This window comes from Anomaloglossus baeobatrachus (assembly GCF_048569485.1).
Source record: "Anomaloglossus baeobatrachus isolate aAnoBae1 chromosome 9 unlocalized genomic scaffold, aAnoBae1.hap1 SUPER_9_unloc_1, whole genome shotgun sequence".
NCBI lineage: Eukaryota > Metazoa > Chordata > Amphibia > Anura > Aromobatidae > Anomaloglossus > Anomaloglossus baeobatrachus.
In genome coordinates this window covers 517,145-541,604 of record NW_027441819.1, presented here as the reverse complement: position 1 = coordinate 541,604, position 24,460 = coordinate 517,145, and the positions used below count along the sequence as shown (strand labels likewise).

The 24,460-nt window shown below is 52.6% G+C and overlaps 1 protein-coding gene across 1 annotated transcript; it reads left to right on the top strand.

Moving 5' to 3' along the window:
- Positions 1 to 123: 123 nt before the first annotated feature.
- LOC142259444 (surfeit locus protein 1-like) lies at positions 124 to 22,718 on the top strand. The gene is made up of 9 exons (XM_075331861.1): positions 124 to 189; positions 6,588 to 6,654; positions 10,944 to 11,062; positions 15,332 to 15,414; positions 18,237 to 18,425; positions 19,727 to 19,799; positions 20,112 to 20,274; positions 21,862 to 21,943; positions 22,391 to 22,718. The coding sequence occupies exons 1-9, from the start codon at positions 136 to 138 to the stop codon at positions 22,452 to 22,454; spliced, it is 894 nt and encodes a 297-aa protein (XP_075187976.1). The 5' UTR covers positions 124 to 135; the 3' UTR covers positions 22,455 to 22,718.
- Positions 22,719 to 24,460: the final 1,742 nt, after the last annotated feature.

Genomic DNA, 24,460 nt, shown 5'->3' with positions numbered 1-24,460 from the left:
GGGCGCAGATCTCCGGGGGCCGCCATTATTCGCTCCGCGCTCTGTAGCTGACTCTTCCCGACTTCCGTCCATACGCTGACTGGTTTCCATGGTTTCGACGACTCATTCGTATCGGAAGCTCTAAAGCGTCACGTGATGCCCAGAGCCGCCATGGCCGCAGTTCAGAGGTTACTGAGAGCAAGAGGACAGGTGAGGACCGGGAATAACGAGAATTATGGGACTACCGGGGGAGAGGACATCCCTGCAATCAGCACGACAATTGCAGGCTGACAACCTGCGGCATTGTGCTGTGTGACAAAAGCGCACATTTTTGGGTGACCATTAACTCTGATCAGCCTAAGGCACACCTGTGTAATAAATCTGTGACCGGCACCTTGATATGTCACACCTGTGTAATAATCCTGCTGTGTGTCCAGCATCGTGATATGTCACACCTGTGTAATAATCCTGCTGTGTGTCCAGCACGGTGATATGTCCCACCTGTGTAATAATCCTGCTGTGTGTCCAGCACGGTGAGATGTCACACCTGTGTAATAATCTTGCTGTGTGTCCAGCACGGTGAGATGTCCCACCTGTGTAATAATCTTGCTGTGTGTCCAGCAAGGTGATATGTCACACCTGTGTAATAATCCTGCTGTGTGTCCAGCAAGGTGATATGTCACACCTGTGTAATAATCCTGCTGTGTGTCCAGCAAGGTGATATGTCACACCTGTGTAATAATCCTGCTGTGTGTCCAGCAAGGTGATATGTCACACCTGTGTAATAATCCTGCTGTGTGTCCAGCACGGTGATATGTCCCACCTGTGTAATAATCTTGCTGTGTGTCCAGCACGGTGAGATGTCCCACCTGTGTAATAATCTTGCTGTGTGTCCAGCAAGGTGATATGTCACACCTGTGTAATAATCCTGCTGTGTGTCCAGCACCGTAATATGTCACACCTGTGTAATAATCCTGCTGTGTGACCAGCACCATCACGGCCGGCTCCAGGTTTTTGCGGGCCCTGGGCGAAAGAGTCTCAGTGGGCCCCATCCACACATAGACATGCATAGATACATACACATACAGGCATACGTACACATATAAGCAGACATAAATCTAGACACAGTCATATCCACTGACATACATAGATACACATCATACATGCACACAGACACATTAGAGATATTTCTAATATATGGAAGACGGCAGCAGCCTCATTCACCTCCCCGCTTGTCTCCATCCAGCTCCTCCTGGGCATGTGTCTGTGCCACGCTGATTGATGGCCGTCACTAACAGACATGGCCGCACATAGAGCACACTGACACTGCCGTATATACATCACAAGAGAGGCTGGGGACATACACATTACTGGGGGGCATACATATTACTGAGGAAAGGGATATACAGCAATGGGGGGCATACAGCTCCAGAGGGGCACTATGCAACCCCCATATAACATTAAGCAGTCCCCATATAGCACAATGACGACCCAGATAGCATTAGGTACCCTCATGTAGTATACAGCCCATATATAGCACAGTGCAGAGCCTGATAGCATTAGGCACCCTCATGGAGTATACAGCCTGTATATAGCACAATGCAGACCCAGATAGCATTAGGCACCCTCATGTAGTATACAGCCCGTATATAGCACAGTGCAGACCCAGATAGCATTAGGCATCCTCATGTAGTATACAGCCCGTATATAGCACAGTGCAGACCCAGATAGCATTAGGTACCCTCATGTAGTATACAGCCCGTATATAGCACAGTGCAGAGCCAGATAGCATTAGGTACCCTCATGTAGTATACAGCCCGTATATAGCACAGTGCAGAGCCAGATAGCATTAGGCATCCTCATGTAGAATGCAGCCCGTATATAGCACAGTGCAGACCCAGATAGCATTAGGCACCCTCATGTAGTATACAACCCGTATATAGCACAGTGCAGAGCCAGATAGCATTAGGCACCCCTCATGTGTAGTATACAGCCCGTATATAGCACAGTGCAGAGCCAGATAGCATTAGGCACCCTCATGTGTAGTATACAGCCCATATATAGCACAGTGCAGAGCCTGATAGCATTAGGCACCCTCATGTAGTATACAACCCGTATATAGCACAGTGCAGAGCCAGATAGCATTAGGCACCCTCATGTAGTATACAGCTCCATATAGCACAGTGCAGACCCAGATAGCATTAGGCACCCTCATGTAGTATACAGCCCGTATATAGCACAGTACAGACCCAAATAGCATTAGGCACCTTCATGTAGTATACAGCCCGTGTATAGCACAGTGCAGACACAGATAGCATTAGGCACCTTCATGTAGTATATAGCACAATACAGACCCAGAAATTGAGGGGGAGGGGAAGAGAATGAGAATGAGAATGAGAGGGGAGGGGAAGAGAATGAGGGGGAGGGGGAAGAGAATGAGGGGGAGGGGAAGAGAATGAGAGGGGGGGAGAATGAGAGGGGGAGAGGGGAAGGGGGAGCGAATGAGAGGGAGAATGAGGGAGAAAATGAGGGGGCGGGGAGAGAGAATGAGGGGAAGGGGGAGAGAATGAGGGGGAGGGGGAGAGAATGAGGGGGAGGGGGAGAGAATGAGGGGGAGGGGGAGAGAATGAGGGGGAGAGAACCCTTGTACAACTATTTAGCAGATTTAATATCTACTTCATGAAAAAAGTGACCTGTGGTCCCCTCTAATTTTCCTAACAAGCACAAGTACAGCAGTAGCTGCGGGCTGCAACCCTCAAAAAAAGCAAGAAGTTCCCCAACCTTTTTCATATCCAGGGAAGGTAAAGCAGACAGCCGAGGCTGATTTCTTCAGGCTGTGAAGGGCAATGATATTTGCCTTTCCCAGCCTAATAATTATTAGCCCACAGCCACCTCCATCAGATGCGCTAATCCTGGTGCTTTGCCCCGACTCATCCCGTTGCCTTGGAGCAGTGGCAATTGGGGTAATATATAGGGTTGATGTCAGCTGTGAATTGACAGCTGGCATCAATCTCTGGTATTAGTAATGGGTGGGAATCTATCAGACGCCCCCACTACTACCCAGTAGATGTAAAAAAAAAAAAAAAGATCTAAAAATTATTTTATTTCAAAAAACGCCCCCGACTCGAGCAATCATTTTATCAATTTTTAAAAAAGTCTTGAAGTTCTGTCGTCATCCACATGGAGGTCTCATGACGTTCTACAAAAGCGCCCCCTGAAAGAAATGAGAGAATTCTTCAGGAAATAAAGATAAGACACCCTTATTCACTAATGTGTTCCCCAGCAGGTCTGCCGTAACCAATATGGAGGTCCCACGACGTTCCCAGACTCGCTGTGCCAGCCTATGAAGAACTTTCACAGAACGTACCTGATAGGCTGGGAGAGCGGCTAATACTGCTGTATAAGAACCGGAGCCGACACTACGGTCACAGCACGGGGATAACACAGTAGAGTGAGAACTACTAGTGGCGGTGACATGAGTTCACCGTAGGTCAGTGCCGCTGGGTCTCGTGATACCATGTGTAAGAACCGCAGTGATGAACTCATGACATCACCGCTTGTCACAGCCACCAGTGGTTCTTAAGCTGGTGTCACACACAGCGACAACGACAACGACGTCGCTGCTACGTCACCATTTTCTGTGACGTTGCAGCGACGTCCCGTCGCTGTCGCTGTGTGTGACATCCAGCAACGACCTGGCCCCTGCTGTGAGGTCGCCGGTCGTTGCTGAATGTCCAGCTTCATTTTTTGGTCGTCACTCTCCCGCTGTGACACACACATCGCTGTGTGTGACAGCGAGAGAGCGACGAAATGAAGCGAGCAGGAGCCGGCACTGGCAGCTGCGGTAAGCTGTAACCAGCGTAAACATCGGGTAACCAAGGGAAGACCTTTCCCTGGTTACCCGATGTTTACGCTGGTTACCAGCCTCCGCTCTTGCTGCCAGTGCCGGCTCCTGCACTGTGACATGTGGCTGCAGTATGCATCGGGTAATTAACCCGATGCATACTGTAGCAAGGAGAGCAAGGAGCCAGCGCTAAGCAGTGCGCGCGGCTCCCTGCTCTCTGCACTGTGACATGTAGCTGCAGCACACATCGGGTTAATTAACCCGATGTGTGCTGCAGGAGAGCAAGGAGCCAGCGCTAAGCGCGGCTCCCTGCTCTCTGCACATGTAGCGACGTTATGATCGCTGCTTCTGCTGTGTTTGACAGCTAAGCAGCGATCATAACAGCGACTTACAAGGTCGCTGTTACGTCACCGAAAATGGTGACGTAACAGCGACGTCGTTGTCGCTGTCGTTTAGTGTGAACCCAGCTTTACTCTTCTGTGTTACACCCTTGCTGTGAGCTCACGAGGTCACTGCAGTTCACTGTCAGCAGCGGTTCTCACTTTGCTGTGAGCTCACGGGGTCACTTCAGTTCACGGTCAGTGGCGGTTCTCACTTTGCTGTGAGTTCACAAGGTCACTTCAGTTCTCTGCCAGCGGCGGTTCTCCCTTTGCTGTGAGCTCATGAGGTCACTTCAGTTCTCTGCCAGCGGTGCTTCTTGTGCAGCTGTTGTCCCAGTCTATGGAGTTCATTCTCTGAGTGTTCTTCATAGGCTGGGACAGCGAGTCTGGTAACGTCGTGAGACCTTCATGTGGATTACATTGCTTTTTTATTTTTTAGGATAAATTGGTGAATGAGGGCTACTGTCGGGGAATGTTTTTATTATTAAAATTTTTTTTATGTTTTTTACTGTTTATATCTCGGTTAGTAATGGTGGTGTCTGCTAGACTCCCACTCATTAATAATCCCAGGGCTTGATGCCAGCTGTAGATTCACAGCTGACATCAACCCCATATATTTTCCCGTTTGCCACTGCACAAGGACAAGGGAAGAGCTAGGTATTGACCAGAATTGGGACATCTAATGGATGCACCACTTCGGGGGTGGCTGCGGGTTGCTGATTTTAAACTGGGAAGAGACCAATAACCATAGCCCTTCCCAGGCTGAGAATACTAGATGCCAGCTGTCTGCTTTACCTTGGCTGATTATCCAATTTGGGGGGAGCCCAGGGTTCTTTTTTTTCTTATTTGCAAAAATCTAAAAATACAGTGTGCAGTGACTTCGATATTGGATTACCTACCAAGGTAAAGTTATGGGCTGCAGGCTGCCGCTGTGTACTTTACCTTACCTGGCTACCAAAAATAGGGGGGACCCCATCTTGTTTTTGCCACATAACAGGCACAGTAGGGCGCAAGTGTAAAGTATGTACTGTGGTGGGACATTAGAGTGGGGAAAATAAAGAAACTTCAGAAAATCCCATTGTCTGATTTATAAGTAATTAATCTGCTTTTTATTACATGAAATAAGTATTTTATCACTGACAAATCAGCAGGAATTCTGCTATCACAGACCTGTTGTGTTTTCTCCTACTCTGCACTCATTAATTGCTCAGTAATTCCCCTGTATAAAAGACCCCTGTCCACAGACAATCACACTCCAACCTCTCCACTATGGCCAAGAAAAAAAAGCTGTCTAAGGACCCCAGGGACAAACCTGTAGACCTGCACACTGCTGGGCTGGGCTACATGACAAGAGGCAAGCAGTTTGGTGAGATAACAACAACTGTTGGCGCAATTATTAGAAAGTGGAAGAAACACAATGTGTCTGTCAATCTTGCATGGAGCCCCGGACCAAGTAAATTCTTGGCTTTGTGGGGTAAGGATGATTCAGAGAAACATCAGGAATCAGCCCAGAACTACATAGGAGGACCTGGTCAATGACCTGAAGAGAGCTGGGACCACAGTCTCAAAGATTACAGTTAGTAACACACTACGCCATCATGGATTAAAATCCTGCAGGTTACGCAATATCCCCCTGCTCATACCAGCACATATCCTCTCCATACATCTCTCCCTAATCTCCTGATACCTCCCGCATATAATCTCCATTATATAACCGGTCCTCTCCATACATCTCTCCCTAATTTTATGATACCTCCCCACACATAGTCACCAGCATATAACCTGTTGAAGCTGAAGATATGGCGGCAGTAGCACTGACAGGATCCAAGTCCTCATCTCATGAGGCTGAAGATATGAAGCAGTAGCACTGGATGGCACAATTCCTCAACTGATGAGGCTGACGATACGACAGCAGTAGCACTGACAGGATCCAAGTCCTCATCTGATAAGGCTGAAGATATGGTGCAGTAGCACTGGATAGCACAATTCCTCATCTGATGAGGCTGAAGAAGTGGCACTGGCAAGATCCAAGTCTTCTTGCTCTCGGCCTACCTGTAGCCGCTCATCCTAACTGCTCCCTCTGTCAGAGCTTCTTTTCTTTTAGTAAGCTGGGGATTATCCAGCAATATACGATGACTTGGCTCCATATACACAGCTGCCAGAAGAATTATATTTTCTAATGTTCTCTCTCCATTTTATTGAAGCAGCAATGCCATCTGCGATTAAACCTCCTCTTTAGAACAGGCAAAACAGCAAGTTCTTTCCTTCCTTTATGGAAATGCCGGGAGTTAAATCCTCAGCTTGTCATTTTTTTTAATCACTGTTAGTGCTGATGCTGATGGGGTTGGCGTGCCGCGTTGATTTCTCCTCTGCTTTCTTTGCAGTGTCTTTTCCTCCAGACTCGGTGGTCTTGTCTGCGGCCCAGATCTCGCCCATGGAGTCTCCAGATGTGTAAGTGTTGCTGATGTCTCTTGTCTTCATATGTAAATGACAGTGGGGCGAGTATCTTTGCGCTTATAGTACTGTGCGTCCACTCTAACGCGAGGATCACGTATGTTGGAAAGATTGTGAATGAAAATCACGGCTGACATGACCGCCCTGTGTGAGAGCGATGAGACGTGGAGGCTCTGCGTCCAGCCGCCAAGTGAGAGGAGACCGGTAAAGTACCAAAAGGCCTAAGGTGGATGTATAATACTGCTGCATGTGACGCCGTACAGTCCAGGGCCGATCGCGTAGGTCAGAGTTCAGGGTGTAGCACATGGCCGGTCACAGCCTTCGCGTTCCGCAGGTTTTTTGGGCACGTGACTTTTTGATCAGGTTTTTTTTTCTTTGACGCTCACCGGGCACCTGTCACCGGGCAGGATCGGTAGCTTTACAGTCTGGGCCAATATAGATTTCTGCTTGTTCTTTTTTTTTTAAAGGGGTTGTTTGGGCTATAAGCTACGGTCATGATAAAGGACCAGATGGAGTATGGCTGACTCCCCAAGTCCAGCAACCCCTCTCTGCCGCAGCCTTGGTCTCTGTTGTTTGCAATGCTCCAGCCAATCACTGAGCTCAGTGGCTCTTTCTGAGCAGGCAGCACAAGCCGCTGAACTCGCTGATGGGCTGCAGCGCTGTCAACATCAAATGGACTTCAGCAATTAGAGAAGGAATGTTTCTCGTAAGCCCTAGTGGACACTTTCCCTAGAAGAGTGACGTGTGACCCTGTTCTGTAGATGAGAACTTTGTGTCCCAGAGCGGCCGTCAGTTAGGGGCCTGTCCGCAAGATTTTACCCCCACACCTGAGAGATGGCCATATGAGTCTGTAGATATCGGGCTGCAGTGCCTCTGCATGTGGTCTGACTGAGCAGACAGCGCCTCGGTCAATCATCGGCATCGGCAGCACCCGCACTGAATAATGCATGTAAATAACAGCAGAGTCATCAAAACAGCGACAAGGTGCAGCCAATCAGGACGGTCCCGACCTCACTATCAGTCAGCGGGGGGCAGAGCAGCATGTATCTGTGAGAAATATTGTGAAGACTATTATGAGGAATATGACATGTCAGTCAGCAGTTACTTTTCATTTACACACCTCCTGCGCTGCAGCAAGGAGGAATCCCCCAGATCTGGTCACCAAATGGCAGGGTGACAAAAGTTAATCAAGATACAGGAAGCGATCCTGATTAGATTAAGGCTACCTGCTATCAAGAGAAGGTGGCGGCATCTGCAAGATTCAGGACAGCTTCAAACACATTCTGTAGTCAATATGGCTCCGAGGAAAAAGGTACAATATTGGGGAGTGCTTTGCTCCCACAAATAGGGCAGGCATATTTCCGGCTTCACGTCGGCAAGATGCATGTCACAAATAAATAGTGTGACGTGCGGATCGGCTCAAAATTAATAACTCTTCGTTGGAAGCCCACAGACCTATCATGTTTCATAACTATGAATAGATCAACTCATGACTAGAAATATGATGGTCATATCTTCCACATGGGACACTCAGAGGCGGAGAAATGCTGAAAACCGGAAGTACAGCCTATGTCCAGCTCAGTCTTAGGTCACAAGGGGGATGGGACATGGGGGGTACGTAGGTTCATAAAAACTAAAGCGGACGTTTTGTGTGCGTCTTTTCTCTGGAAAAGTCGCATCGTGTCATGTGTGGGAAACGTCCCAAGGAAATCCGCGGCTCCACAGCGCCCCCTGTGCTGAGTCAGCATCAGGCCTAGCCATAAGGTACTAGGTAATTGATCCATCTGTGTATCTGCTTGTAACTATAGCGTATCTGTATCTGCACTTCTGACATAATACCTGTAAATCCCATCTTGTATATATTATAGTATCTAGTGTGCCCTTAATGCGATTAAATATATAATTTAATCTTGGGCTGTTTCTTTTATTTCGATCCCTGAACCCCATGTCTGTGAGCTCGGTTTACCATTACACACTACCTGGGCTGGTTTCTGGCCTGATATAGTTCTGTTAACAGACCAGGCCTATTTCTAACGAGGAACTGGTGGCAGATCACTGTACTGGGCCGGCAGAATCCTGCTTCACTGGGCTAGTGGAAAGGTTCTGGCGGTCTGTCGGGGTTGTGAGAAAGATGGGTGCCGTTCTGGAGTTTGCACGGTGTGCTCTGTCTCCCTCCCTGTGCCCGCATGGACAGGAGGCATCAGTGTTATACTAAACCAAGTGGACCTTATGTGTCGTTTTGCTTCCCAAGGTTACATGTTGGCGGAAGTGACGAGGTAATATCATGTGGCTCCAACGTATTAGAGGCATCAGGGTGGGGCTGCGAGGTGCAGTTTCGTGGAGAGACGCTGCGTGACCCCCCCCCCCCCCCCCCGACCCGGTTTGTGACAGTATCTAGCCTGAGCCCTGCCGTCAGTCATTCAACAGTGGGAAATTACAGGGGATCTGCCGCAAGCTTTACATATAACCTGATGGCAGTATAACCAGACACTGAAGCCTGACTCCGGGACCTCACTGACTGGACTGCAGGCCGTAGTCTTTACAAAATGCCTGTTCTGTCTGATGTACTGTACATGTAGCAGAGCTAAGAGTGAAGCTGTGAATTACCCCACCCCTGACTGGCGGCTTCCTGTCTATAACCACGCCCACACCTCTGGCAGTTTCCTGTATATAACCCCGCCCATAACCCTGACTGGCGGCTTCCTGTCTATAACCCCTCCCCCACCCCTGAATAGAAGCTTCCTGTCTATAACCCCACCCCCACCCCGAAATAGAAGCTTCCTATGTATAACCCCACCCACACCCCTGACTGGCGGCTTCCTGTGTATAACACCACCCACACCCCTGACTGGCAGATTCCTGTGTATAACCCTGCTCACCCCTAGACTGGCAGCTTCATGTATATAACACCGCCCCCACCCTTGGCTGGTGGCTTTCTGACTAACCCCGCAACCACCCTGACCGGTGGCTTCCTGTGTATAATCATGCCACACCCCTGACTGGCGGCTTCCTTTGTATAATCCTGCTCCCATCTCTGACTGGTGGCTTTCTGTATATAACCCCGCCCACACCCCTGACTGGCAGCTTCCTGTATATAACCCCGCCCACACCCCTGACTGGCAGCTTCCTGTATATAACCCCACCCACACCCCTGACTGGCAGCTTCCTGTATATAACCCCGCCCACACACCTGACTGGCAGCTTCCTGTATATAACCCTGCCCACACCCCTGACTGGCAGCTTCCTGTATATAACCCCGCCCACACCCCTGACTGGCAGCTTCCTGTGTATAACCCCGCCCACACCCCTGACTGGCAGCTTCCTGTATATAACCCCGCCCATACCCCTGACTGGCGGCTTCCTGTATATAACCAATCCCACACCCCTGACTGGCAGCTTCCTGTATATAACCGCGCCCATATCCCTGACTGGTGGCTTTTTGTTTATAACCCTACCCACACCCCTGACTGGCGGCTTCCTGTATATAAACCAGCCCATACCCCTGACTGGCGGCTTCCTGTATATAACCCAGCCCATACCCCTGACTGGCGGCTTCCTGTATATAACTCCGCCCACACCCCTGACTGGTGGTTTCATCGCGCCCTATATTCTGCTGCTATCAGATTAGTAAAGCTGCCTTTAACCCTGTGTTCTCTGCAGGGTTGGAGATGATGTACTCTGTGTACTTCTACCATTCATTTCTAGGCTTATCATCTGTGAACTGACCAGTAGATGTTGTGGAAAGATGCTGGGGGTGTGTGGTCTCCCCGCCGTTGGGGGGTGTGTGGTCTCCCCGCCGTTGGGGGGTGTGTGGTCTCCCCGCCGCTGGGGGGTGTGTGGTCTCCCCGCCGCTGGGGGGTGTGTGGTCTCCCCGCCGCTGTGCAGTAAGATCCTCTGCGTCTATAGAAGGTCCTACAAATAGAATAAAGCTGTGGAGCAAATCTGCGCGCATGTGAGAAGAGGAAGGTCCAGAACACTGAGACAGTAGAGTGTCAGCGCTTTATTGCAACATGTTTCGCTGTGCATCCCGTATCTGACTTCCTGATGAAGTGAGGATGCACAGCGAAACGCGTGCAATAAAGCACAGACACGCTACTATCTCAGTGTTGTGGACCTTCGTCTTCTCACAGCCGCGCAGATTTGCTCCACAGCTTCATGGTCCTGCGTGGCTTGTGCAGCCGCTGTATTAGGTGCCACATGGCGAGCGCACAGCTCTTCTCACCTTTTCTGAGTGATTTGGGTGAGACCCTATTGTGCTTTTTATTCATAGTTTTTTCTTCCACCAGGTCCTAATGGCGGCTCACAGAGACTAGTCTCATCTTCCACAGAGTCCAGGAAGGACCCACTGGTGAAATGGCTCCTCTTACTCATCCCTGTCACCTCCTTTGGGCTCGGAGCTTGGCAGGTAACACTTTATATAGGAGAGAGTTCCTATATAACAACACTCTACCCGCTCCTCAGGTGATGTATACACTGTACAGTATCTGTATACTGAGGCTGTTCCTGCTCCTCAGGGGATGTATACGCTGTGCAGTATCTGTATACTGAGGCTGTTCCTGCTCCTCAGGTGATGTATACGCTGTACAGTATCTGTATACTGAGGCTGTTCCTGCTCCTCAGGGGATGTATACGCTGTGCAGTATCTGTATACTGGGGCTGTACCTGCTCCTCAGGTGATGTATACGCTGTGCAGTATCTGTATACTGGGGCTGTTCCTGCTCCTCAGGTGATGTATACGCTGTGCAGTATCTGTATACTGGGGCTGTTCCTGCTCCTCAGGTGATGTATACGCTGTACAGTATCTGTATACTGGGGCTGTTCCTGCTCCTCAGGTGATGTATACGCTGTACAGTATCTGTATACTGGGGCTGTTCCTGCTCCTCAGGTGATGTATACGCTGTACAGTATCTGTATACTGGGGCTGTTCCTGCTCCTCAGGTGATGTATACGCTGTACAGTATCTGTATACTGGGGCTGTTCCTGCTCCTCAGGTGATGTATACGCTGTACAGTATCTGTATACTGGGGCTGTTCCTGCTCCTCAGGTGATGTATACGCTGTACAGTATCTGTATACTGGGGCTGTTCCTGCTCCTCAGGTGATGTATACGCTGTACAGTATCTGTATACTGGGGCTGTTCCTGCTCCTCAGGTGATGTATACGCTGTACAGTATCTGTATACTGGGGCTGTTCCTGCTCCTCAGGTGATGTATACGCTGTACAGTATCTGTATACTGGGGCTGTTCCTGCTCCTCAGGTGATGTATACGCTGTACAGTATCTGTATACTGGGGCTGTTCCTGCTCCTCAGGTGATGTATACGCTGTACAGTATCTGTATACTGGGGCTGTTCCTGCTCCTCAGGTGATGTATACGCTGTACAGTATCTGTATACTGGGGCTGTTCCTGCTCCTCAGGTGATGTATACGCTGTACAGTATCTGTATACTGGGGCTGTTCCTGCTCCTCAGGTGATGTATACGCTGTACAGTATCTGTATACTGGGGCTGTTCCTGCTCCTCAGGTGATGTATACGCTGTACAGTATCTGTATACTGGGGCTGTTCCTGCTCCTCAGGTGATGTATACGCTGTACAGTATCTGTATACTGGGGCTGTTCCTGCTCCTCAGGTGATGTATACGCTGTACAGTATCTGTATACTGGGGCTGTTCCTGCTCCTCAGGTGATGTATACGCTGTACAGTATCTGTATACTGGGGCTGTTCCTGCTCCTCAGGTGATGTATACGCTGTACAGTATCTGTATACTGGGGCTGTTCCTGCTCCTCAGGTGATGTATACGCTGTACAGTATCTGTATACTGGGGCTGTTCCTGCTCCTCAGGTGATGTATACGCTGTACAGTATCTGTATACTGGGGCTGTTCCTGCTCCTCAGGTGATGTATACGCTGTACAGTATCTGTATACTGGGGCTGTTCCTGCTCCTCAGGTGATGTATACGCTGTACAGTATCTGTATACTGGGGCTGTTCCTGCTCCTCAGGTGATGTATACGCTGTACAGTATCTGTATACTGGGGCTGTTCCTGCTCCTCAGGTGATGTATACGCTGTACAGTATCTGTATACTGGGGCTGTTCCTGCTCCTCAGGTGATGTATACGCTGTACAGTATCTGTATACTGGGGCTGTTCCTGCTCCTCAGGTGATGTATACGCTGTACAGTATCTGTATACTGGGGCTGTTCCTGCTCCTCAGGTGATGTATACGCTGTACAGTATCTGTATACTGGGGCTGTTCCTGCTCCTCAGGTGATGTATACGCTGTACAGTATCTGTATACTGGGGCTGTTCCTGCTCCTCAGGTGATGTATACGCTGTGCAGTATCTGTATACTGGGGCTGTTCCTGCTCCTCAGGTGATGTATACGCTGTGCAGTATCTGTATACTGGGGCTGTTCCTGCTCCTCAGGTGATGTATACGCTGTGCAGTATCTGTATACTGGGGCTGTTCCTGCTCCTCAGGTGATGTATACGCTGTGCAGTATCTGTATACTGGGGCTGTTCCTGCTCCTCAGGTGATGTATACGCTGTGCAGTATCTGTATACTGGGGCTGTTCCTGCTCCTCAGGTGATGTATACGCTGTGCAGTATCTGTATACTGGGGCTGTTCCTGCTCCTCAGGTGATGTATACGCTGTGCAGTATCTGTATACTGGGGCTGTACCTGCTCCTCAGGTGATGTATACGCTGTGCAGTATCTGTATACTGGGGCTGTTCCTGCTCCTCAGGTGATGTATACGCTGTGCAGTATCTGTATACTGGGGCTGTTCCTGCTCCTCAGGTGATGTATACGCTGTGCAGTATCTGTATACTGGGGCTGTTCCTGCTCCTCAGGTGATGTATACGCTGTGCAGTATCTGTATACTGGGGCTGTTCCTGCTCCTCAGGTGATGTATACGCTGTGCAGTATCTGTATACTGGGGCTGTTCCTGCTCCTCAGGTGATGTATACGCTGTGCAGTATCTGTATACTGGGGCTGTTCCTGCTCCTCAGGTGATGTATACGCTGTGCAGTATCTGTATACTGGGGCTGTTCCTGCTCCTCAGGTGATGTATACGCTGTGCAGTATCTGTATACTGGGGCTGTTCCTGCTCCTCAGGTGATGTATACGCTGTGCAGTATCTGTATACTGGGGCTGTACCTGCTCCTCAGGTGATGTATACGCTGTGCAGTATCTGTATACTGGGGCTGTTCCTGCTCCTCAGGTGATGTATACGCTGTGCAGTATCTGTATACTGGGGCTGTTCCTGCTCCTCAGGTGATGTATACGCTGTGCAGTATCTGTATACTGGGGCTGTACCTGCTCCTCAGGTGATGTATACGCTGTGCAGTATCTGTATACTGGGGCTGTACCTGCTCCTCAGGTGATGTATACGCTGTGCAGTATCTGTATACTGGGGCTGTTCCTGCTCCTCAGGTGATGTATACGCTGTGCAGTATCTGTATACTGGGGCTGTTCCTGCTCCTCAGGTGATGTATACGCTGTGCAGTATCTGTATACTGGGGCTGTACCTGCTCCTCAGGTGATGTATACGCTGTGCAGTATCTGTATACTGGGGCTGTTCCTGCTCCTCAGGTGATGTATACGCTGTGCAGTATCTGTATACTGGGGCTGTTCCTGCTCCTCAGGTGATGTATACGCTGTGCAGTATCTGTATACTGGGGCTGTTCCTGCTCCTCAGGTGATGTATACGCTGTGCAGTATCTGTATACTGGGGCTGTTCCTGCTCCTCAGGTGATGTATACGCTGTGCAGTATCTGTATACTGGGGCTGTTCCTGCTCCTCAGGTGATGTATACGCTGTGCAGTATCTGTATACTGGGGCTGTTCCTGCTCCTCAGGTGATGTATACGCTGTGCAGTATCTGTATACTGGGGCTGTTCCTGCTCCTCAGGTGATGTATACGCTGTGCAGTATCTGTATACTGGGGCTGTTCCTGCTCCTCAGGTGATTATATACCCTGTGCAGTGTTCAGTATACTACGGCAGTACCTGCTGTGTCCACACAGTTGTCTTCAGCTGCTCATGCTTGTGCTTTTTCAGCGTGGACAGATCTACACTTTTTTTTTTTTTTTCTCTTTCCCTTTTTACTTTTTTCCCCCCTCTCCCTTTTTTTCCCCCCCTCTCCCTTTTTTTTCCCCCCCTCTCCCTTTTTTTTTTCCCCCCTCTCCCTTTTTCTTTCCCCCCCTCTCCCTTTTTTTTTCCCCCTCTCCCTTTTTTCCCCCTCTCCCTTTTTTCCCCCCCCCTCTCCCTTTTTTCCCCCCCTCTCCCTTTTTCTTTCCCCCCCTCTCCCTTTTTCTTTTCCTTTCCCCTTTTTTTTTCTGGCACAGTTTTTTCCATAACGGCTGGTATTCTCTGGGACGGACACTATCACTCTTTGCCGTAGCTGGAGTGCTCGGAGTGCTGCCTCTGAGCCGGTGTCCCCGGTGAAGAGGCCGGGTGACTAGCCTTCTGCCATTGTGGCCAGGTCTTGCTTCCACATCGGAGCCTGGACAGAGGTTTTCCATCCAGTAATTAACCGTTCAGTCGCTGGATCCTCATTACACTGAGGATGGTGGTGGTGGATGTTCAGCGTCCAGTGCTGGTGGCTGTGCCGGGGGCTTCGGATCTCGTGGGGTTGGAGGAGACGCTACGTCACTGCGGCTCTTTATCTTCTCTTTTAGATACAGCGACGGAAATGGAAGCTGAACCTGATCCAGCAGCTGGAGGCGCAGTTTACATCCAGCCCCATATCGCTGCCCACAGAGTGAGTTCCTATGAGCAGTCCCGCTGGGGCCGTGTTGGGGGAGGGGGGTCACCCTGGGGCCGTGTTGGGGGAGGGGGGTCACCCTGGGGCCGTGTTGGGGGAGGGAGGGGTCACCCTGGGGCCGTGTTGGGGGAGGGGGGTCACCCTGGGGCCGTGTTGGGGAAGGTGGGTCACCCTGGGGCCGTGTTGGGGGGGGGGATCACCCTGGGACCGTGTTGGGGGGGGATCACCCTGGGGCCGTGTTGGGGGGGGAATCACCCTGGGGCCGTGTTGGGGGGGGGATCACCCTGGGGCCGTGTTGGGGGGGATCACCCTGGGGCCGTGTTGGGGGGGATCACCCTGGGGCCGTGTTGGGGGGGATCACCCTGGGGCCGTGTTGGGGGGGATCACCCTGGGGCCGTGTTGGGGGGGATCACCCTGGGGCCGTGTTGGGGGGGATCACCCTGGGGCCGTGTTGGGGGGGGGGGGATCACCCTGGGGCCGTGTTGGGGGGGGGGGATCACCCTGGGGCCGTGTTGGGGGGGGGGGGATCACCCTGGGGCCGTGTTGGGGGGGGGGGGATCACCCTGGGGCCGTGTTGGGGGGGGGGGATCACCCTGGGGCCGTGTTGGGGGGGGGGAGATCACCCTGGGGCCGTGTTGGGGGGGGGGGGGGGGGGGATCACCCTGGGGCCGTGTTGGGGGGGGGATCACCCTGGGGCCGTGTTGGGGGGGGGGGATCACCCTGGGGCCGTGTTGGGGGGGGGGGGGATCACCCTGGGGCCGTGTTGGGGGTGATCACCCTGGGGCCGTGTTGGGGGGGGGGGGGGGGATCACCCTGGGGCCGTGTTGGGGGGGGGGGGATCACCCTGGGGCCGTGTTGGGGGTGATCACCCTGGGGCCGTGTTGGGGGGGGGGGATCACCCTGGGGCCGTGTTGGGGGGGGGGATCACCCTGGGGCCGTGCTGGGGGGGGGATCACCCTGGGGCCGTGTTGGGGGGGGGGGGATCACCCTGGGGCCGTGCTGGGGGGGGGGGGATCACCCTGGGGCCGTGTTGGGGGGGTCGCCCTGGGGCCGTGTTGGGGGGGTCGCCCTGGGGCCGTGTTGGGGGGGGATCACCCTGGGGCCGTGTTGGGGGGGTCGCCCTGGGGCCGTGTTGGAGGGGGTCACGCTGAAGGCGTCCTTCTGGTCCCCCATAGGCGCACATAGAAGATATCGGGGTCTCCCTGCGTTTCTTCATCTTGGTGATCGCACAATTGGGAAGATTTTTTCACTCTCTGTATCTTTACATTTCACACCGCACCGTATGTTGGGAAGACGTCACCCTGCCAGGAACGTGTCCAGCCGGCAGGGGTCAGTGTACAGTGAGACGTCCGGGGGATCTAGAAAAGGAAAACTTATATAACATCAGCGTCTAAGTGTAAAAAAAGATAATGATATTAACCATTTAGTGGCCAGAAGTCTATGGCGGATCTTTGGGAGCCTACATAGGATTCCCCGCTCCGTCTACTGCAACCTTCCTCCACCATTATACATTTCATCACTAAATCCTCTATAACCCACACTGTGGTACTGAGGAATCATCCGCCCTGATATAAAGCTCTTCTAGTGTCTGCCATTACTACCTCTTGTGGTAGTGTATTCCACAGTCTGACCGCTCTAACTGTAAAGAACCCTTTCCTATTTAGCTGCTGGAATCGCTTTTCTCCCACTTGCAGTGAATGCCCTCTGGTCCTTAGTATTGTCTTTGTTAGGAATAAGTCCTGTGCCGTCCTTTATATTGACCACACATGTATTTATACATATGAGATCTCCTCTGAGACATCTTTTCTGCCTCTCATCAGATGGGCGGCCTCCATTACTCCTCATACGGGGCGGCCTCCATTACTCCTCATACGGGGCGGCCTCCATTACTCCTCATACGGGGCGGCTTCCATTCCTTGTAATAATCTAGTTGCCGCCTTTGAACTGACTGTAACTTCTGAATGTCCTTATTAAAATGTGGAGCCCAAAACTGGATCCCATATTCCAGATGTGGCCTTACCAGTGATCTATAGAGGGGTAACAATACGTTGGGATCTCTCTTGTTCTCCTCTCTTTTGCAGCTGCTGCCTGACATTGAGTGTTGCTGCTCAGTTACTTGTACCCAGAATCCCCCGCTCTTCCTCCTGTTCTGTAGTCCGGAAGTTACTTATTTAATGTATATACAACTATAGGATGACTCCGTCCTCGGTGCATTACTCCACATTTATCACCATTACATCTCTTCTGTCCAGTGTCTGCCCATTCCCTCATCTTATACATATCATTCTGTAATATAGCATCAAGGTCAGTATTTAATATCCTACATAGTTTGGTGTTGTCATCAAAGACTGAGACTTTACTCTCAATCCCATCCACAAGGTCAGTATTTAATATCCTACATAGTTTGGTGTTGTCATCAAAGACTGAGACTTTACTCTCAATCCCATCCACAAGGTCAGTATTTAATATCCTACATAGTTTGGTGGCAAAGACTGACGACAGCAGGTTCCTATAGTGAGTGCTCCACTTTGGTGGGTCATGTTAGATTGTGCCTTTTTTTTTTTTTTTTGTGCAAGTTGCCTTTTAGTTTTGGATCTCTTCATTGTGTGTTTTAAGCACTATTTGTCCCTCATGTAAAAAATGGGTGTCGCTTCCAATGAGGGTTGAGATTTAGGTTAAAGTTTTGTCAGAAATCCTGGTTTGAAGAACCCAAGAGGGGGTAAAAAGCTGGAGAAAGCAGCGGTCAGTGTATCACCCCCCCAATAACCCTGACATCCGCACACTGCACACGACTCGTGACTCTGCCGCCTTGTGTCCAGTCCCACAGAACTGCAGACAATGGAGTTTCGTCCCATCAAGGTCAGCGGACATTTTGATCATTCGAAGGAGCTTTACCTGAAGCCCCGCACCCTGGTGAAGCCAAGTAAACAGTCCCAGGAGTCCAGTGGGCTGGGACCTCAGGAGATCGGGGCTCACGTCATCACCCCCTTCCTCTGTACAGACTCTGGGTATGTAATCTCACTATGTGGTGGGTGCCAATACTTTACTGGGATGGAAATGTTGGGGATCACTTACTTCCATCGCTGCTGGTGGATCTTCTCTGATAAACATGAGAATATCTAACCCACGACTCCTAGATATAGATGACCGCGTCGTGTCATAGGTGCCATGCCTTCTGGAAAGCTGCTGGAAATGTATCATTGTCGTGGATGGGGTGGCGGTGCAGACACAGTGACGTATTGGATGGGGTGGCGGTGTAAGCGCAATGACGTCTTGGATGGGGTGGCGGTGCAGGTGCAGTGACGTTTTGGATGGGGGGCAGTGTAGGCACAGTGACGTCTTGCATGGGGCCTCGGTGCAGGTGCAGTGACGTCTTGGATGGGGGGCAGTGTAGGCGCAGTGACGTCTTGGATGGGGCCTCGGTGCAGGTGCAGTGACGTCTTGGATGGGGCAACGGTGCAGGTGCAGTGACGTCTTGGATGGGGCGGCGATGTAGGTGCAGTGACGTCTTGGATGGGGTGGCGGTGTAGGCGCAGTGACGTCTTGGATGGGGGGGCGGTGTAGGTGCAGTGACGTCTTCGATGGGGTGGCGATGTAGGTGCAGTGACGTCTTGGATGGGGCGGTGATGTAGGCGCAGTGACGTCTTGGATGGGGCGGCGGTGCAGGTGCAGTGACGTCTTTGATGGGGCGGCGGTGCAGGTGCAGTGACGTCTTGGATGGGGCGGCGGTGCAGGTGCAGTGACGTCTTGGATGGGGTGCAGGTGCAGTGACGTCTTGGATGGGGCAGCGGTGTAGGTGCAGTGACGTCTTGGATGGGGCAGCGGTGCAGGTGGAGTGACGTCTTGGATGGGGCGGCAATGTAGGTGCAGTGACATCTTGGATGGGGCGGCGATGTAGGTGCAGTGACATCTTGGATGGGGTGGCGATGTAGGCGCAGTGACGTCTTGGATGGGGGTGGCGGTGCAGGTGCAGTGACGTCTTGGATGGGGTGGCGGTGCAGGTGCAGTGACGTCTTGGATGGGGCGGCGATGTAGGCGCAGTGACGTCTTGGATGGGGGTGGCGGTGTAGGCGCAGTGACGTCTTGGATGGGGTGGCGGTGCAGGTGCAGTGACGTCTTGGATGGGGCGGCGATGTAGGCGCAGTGACGTCTTGGATGGGGTGGCGGTGTAGGCGCAGTGATGTCTTGGATGGGGTTTCGCCCCGGCTGTAACTATGTCATCTTGGTGTGATCGGGTGGGCTGTGTTTTTGCCAGTGTTCCTTAGTTTTGCTCCTCCACCCTAACAAGCTGTAACACTTTCCCCCGCAGAATCACCATCTTGGTAAATCGAGGATTTGTCCCTAACAAGAAGCTGAATCCACAGACGAGAATGGAGGGTCAGGTGAGCACAGAAGCGGCTCACCGGCGGCATTACAGTGAGGGTCTGCGGTGGGGCAGGAGACTATAGGTCTATGGGCTCGGGTCTGCCGCCATCATACGTGCCGGTATGACCTTACTATAGGGGTCTCCTCACACAGGAAACCCCCTGACATGATCCCAGAGACCACTCCTGCGGCCACACGTCACCACTATCTCCAGGGCCTGCTGTAGAATATGGCCATATACTGGTGGGCAGGAGGGTGGTCTTCTGCCGGCCATTGTCCTCTACCCTCGTGGACTTGTGTGAGGGCTTCATCAGCTTCTTTCTGTGTAGATTGATGGAAATCTGGATCTGGTGGGGATCGTGAGACTCACAGAACCTCGCCAACAGTTTGCTCCAGAAAATGATGTGCAGAACAACGTGTGGTATTATCGGGACCTGGCAGCCATGGCGGATCGGACCGGGGCACAGCCAATATGCATCGAGGCTGATTGTGGTAAGTACCGCAGCCTTCACTGTCTCAGTACTCCCTGAAGCTCTGCTGGACATGGCGGCTGTGGAAGGGTGCAGTGCTCCGACACACTGCATGCCATGAGCAGCCGTGTTATAGAAGGGGAGGCTGCAGCATAGGAGGCTATAGCGGGGGGGGGGCTCAGGTGAGGCGACAGCAGTGGCCTCAAGCAGGGAACGCCGCACCATGAGAGGCTATAGCGGGGGGCAGCGGTGGGGGCTCGGGTGAGGCAACAGCAGTGGCCCCGAGCAGGGAATGACCCACCATAAGAGGCTATAGCGGGGGGGGGGGGCAACGGTGGGTGCTCGGGTGAAGCCACAGCAGTGACCTCAAGCAGGGAACGCCGCGGCGGGGGCCGTGGAGGTGATGATGGGAAGGCGACGGTGGTGGCCCCGGGCAGGGAAGGCAACGGCAGGTGCCCTGGGAAGTGGAGGTGATGATGAGAAGGCGACAGTGGGGGCCCCAGGTGGGGGGTGTGTTTGATGGGAGCCCCAACAGGAAGGCTATGGCGGGGCCCTGAGCACGGGAGTCCACAGTGGGGGCCCTGGGCTGGAAAGGCTAAGGCGGGGAGGCCACGGTAGGGACCCCTACATGAATCTTATTGTGAACATTACCATGCTTCGTTTTATTGCATTTTTTTTAATATCAAAATGCAGAAGTCGCCCTTAGTAATTGGTGCTCTGCTTCCAGGCTTCTGATAGGTGCAGTCTGGGTGTGGGGGGCTTCCAGGCTTCTGATAGGTGCAGTCTGGGTGCGGGGGGCTTCCAGGCTTCTGATAGGTGCAGTCTGGGTGTGGGGGGCTTCCAGGCTTCTGATAGGTGCAGTCTGGGTGTGGGGGGCTTCCAGGCTTCTGATAGGTGCAGTCTGGGTGTGGGGGGCTTCCAGGCTTCTGATAGGTGCAGTCTTTGTGCGGGGGGCTTCCAGGCTTCTGATAGGGGCAGTCTGGGTGCGGGGGGCTTCCAGGCTTCTGATAGGTGCAGTCTGGGTGCGGGGGGCTTCCAGGCTTCTGATAGGTGCAGTCTGGGTGTGGGGGGCTTCCAGGCTTCTGATAGGTGCAGTCTGGGTGTGGGGGGCTTCCAGGCTTCTGATAGGTGCAGTCTGGGTGTGGGGGGCTTCCAGGCTTCTGATAGGTGCAGTCTTTGTGCGGGGGGCTTCCAGGCTTCTGATAGGGGCAGTCTGGGTGCGGGGGGCTTCCAGGCTTCTGATAGGTGCAGTCTAGGTCCGGGGGGCTTCCAGGCTTCTGATGGGTGGTCCGGGGGCTTCCAGTCTTCTGATAGGTGCAGTCTGGGTGCGGGGGGCTTTCAGGCTTCTGATAGGTGCAGTCTAGTTGCGGGGGGCTTCTAGGCTTCTGATAGGTGCAGTCTGGGTGCGGGGGGCTTCCAGGCTTCTGATAGGTGCAGTCTAGGTGCGGGGGGCTTCCAGGCTTCTGATTGGTGCAGTCTGGGTGCGGTGGGCTTCCAGGCTTCTGATTGGTGCAGTCTGGGTTCGGGTTTGCTTGTCCTGTTCTTGCTTTTCTCCCCTCCCCCCATTGTAACAGATGGTTGTTAATAGACCTTCTCTATTACATCTCAGACAGCACCGTTCCTGGGGGTCCTATCGGCGGACAGACCCGTGTGGCGCTCAGAAACGACCATCTGCAGTACAGTGTGACCTGGTAGGTGGATCTGTGCACATGGGCGCCATATTTATCAAGCCCCGCCTTCAGACACTAAGTGGGCGTGACTTCCTGGTCGCGCACCATGTGACTCGTCTTTTTCCATTATGTGTAACACATGGGACCACCAGGAAAGTCTCCGAGTGTGCGCTAAATATACTTAAATAACCTCCTCCCTACATGTACATAAGGGACGTATACCCCCGAACTGCATGTAATCGAGCTGAGGAGCCCCAAAACTGCAGTGTACACCGCCCGAGTGCCGCTCACCCACGACTCCTGATATTGGCGCTCTCTGCTGCGTTCTGACGGTGCAGAACCTTCCTCCCAGCCCTTGCGGTTCGATCACAGCACACCATAATGCTGCCTACTGATTGTTTCCACCAGTTGGGGCATCACTCCCATCCGTCTGTCCTGAGGTCATCTGTTGCTTTCTCTCATTTCCAGGTTCTCCCTCTCCGTCTTCACTTCTCTTCTGTGGTTCCAAAAATTCATCCGGAAAGCCCATTAGTGACGTCCCCAGAGATCAGCGCCGGTGGAGAAGGCGATAGAAGAGATCGCAAGGAATGCTGGCCGGGAGATTCGGGTGGACAGACGGCTCTGGACATGTTGGTTTCTTCCACTGCCAGGGATTTGGGGGGCACATTTAACCCCGTCAGTCCAGTGAATATTCAGACTCAATATTCTATCACTGATTAGCCGCTCCTGTCTGTTGGTGAGGACACGGCGTCTATTCAGGAAGCCTCCAGGTAATAAAGGTTTGTTCTGACAATGATTGCGGTGAGAACCGGCCGTTCTGTGTGTTGGGGCTGGCAGTTACCCGGCTGACCTCTACACTGTGATGGCGGCTCAGTATCCAGACATTAGAGGTCCCCCCCTGGCCTGAGTCCCACAGTGCACCAGGGCTGGCCATTACCCAGCTGACCTCTACACTCTGATGGCGGCTCATTATCCAGACAGTAGACGTCTTCTCCCCGGCCTGATTCCCACAGTGCACCGGGGCTGGCCGTTACCCGGCTGACCTCCTACACTCTGATGGCGGCTCAATATACAGACAGTAGACGCCCCCCCTCCTCCCCGGCCCGACTCCCACAGTGCACCGGGGCTGGCCGTTACCCGGCTGACCTCCTACACTCTGATGGCGGCTCAATATACAGACAGTATACATCCCCAGCCCGATTCCCACAGTGCACCGGGGCTGGCCGTTACCTGGCTGACCTCTACACACTGATGGCGGCTCAATATACAGACAGTAGACGTCTCCCCCTGCCCCGATTCCCACAGTGCACCGGGCTGACCGTTACCCGGCTGAACTCTACACTCTGATGGCGGCTCAATATACAGACAGTAGACGTCTCCCCCCGCCCCGATTCCCACAGTGCACCGGGGCTGGCCGTTACCCGGCTTACCTCTACCCTCTGATGGCGGCTCATCATCTAGACTTTAGACGTCCCCCCACCCCCTGGCCCAAGTCCCACTCTGCGCAGTGGCGTAACCTGGCAGCGCTGTCTGCTGCCCGTCTGCCTGGATCTGATTCTCAGATGTCTCTGGTACTTCTGTTTTCCTCTACTATGCACTTATACAAAGCTTGTTGACGTGAGATCGACCATTTATACCGCAGCCCTTTAGGGATCCGGCCTTGTTGAGCATGGAGTCTGGTCCTCCAGGGAGGATGTTGTGTGGCCGGAGGAGCTGAACTGAAGAAGGACATTAGTGTGGGAAACGTTTTAGTAAAATCTGTATTTTCTGTCTGTAAATCCTTGGTTTTTTTATAGAGGAGTCTAGTGAGCGGTGCTACTCACTGATTGCATACAGAGAGCTGTCAGTCACCAGTAGCACCGCCCACTGGACTCCTGTATACAATCACCAGAGATCTCAGTGCATAGCCTGCAGTTTACACTGATTCTTCTCCCACAAATCCTCCATCGTTCTGCGCCACTTCTCCTCCGCTGTTGTGTGCACCGTATTCTGCAGTATGAGGTTTAGTAGATCTGCCGCTCTACATATGATGGCTCCAGCCTCACGCCGCCTCCTCTGTGGTGTACGCAGGCAGAGAAGCCAGTATATGGACACCACAGAGGTAACACAACCATCAGTATGAGCAGTAAGCCCATGGTAGATCTGCACTGAGGGCCACATGTCCGGGGCCCCAGCAGGTGCACACACTACCCCGTGGGGTCTCCTAGTGCCAATGTCATGGCTGGCTCCTCTATGGAGTATGCGGGCAGGGAAGCCGGTATGTGAACACCGCAGAGGTAACACAACCAACAGTATGAGCGTAACCCCATGGTAGACCTGCACTGAGGAGAACATGTCCGGGGCCCCAGCAGGTGCACACACTACCCCGTGGGGTCTCCTAGTGCCAATCTCATGGCTGTCAGCCTCACGCCGGCTCCTCTGTGGTGCACGCGGGCAGAGAAGCCGGTATATGGACACCACAGAGGTAACACAACCATCAGTATGAGTGGTAACCCCATGGTAGATCTGCACTGAGGGCCACATGTCCGGGGCCCCAGC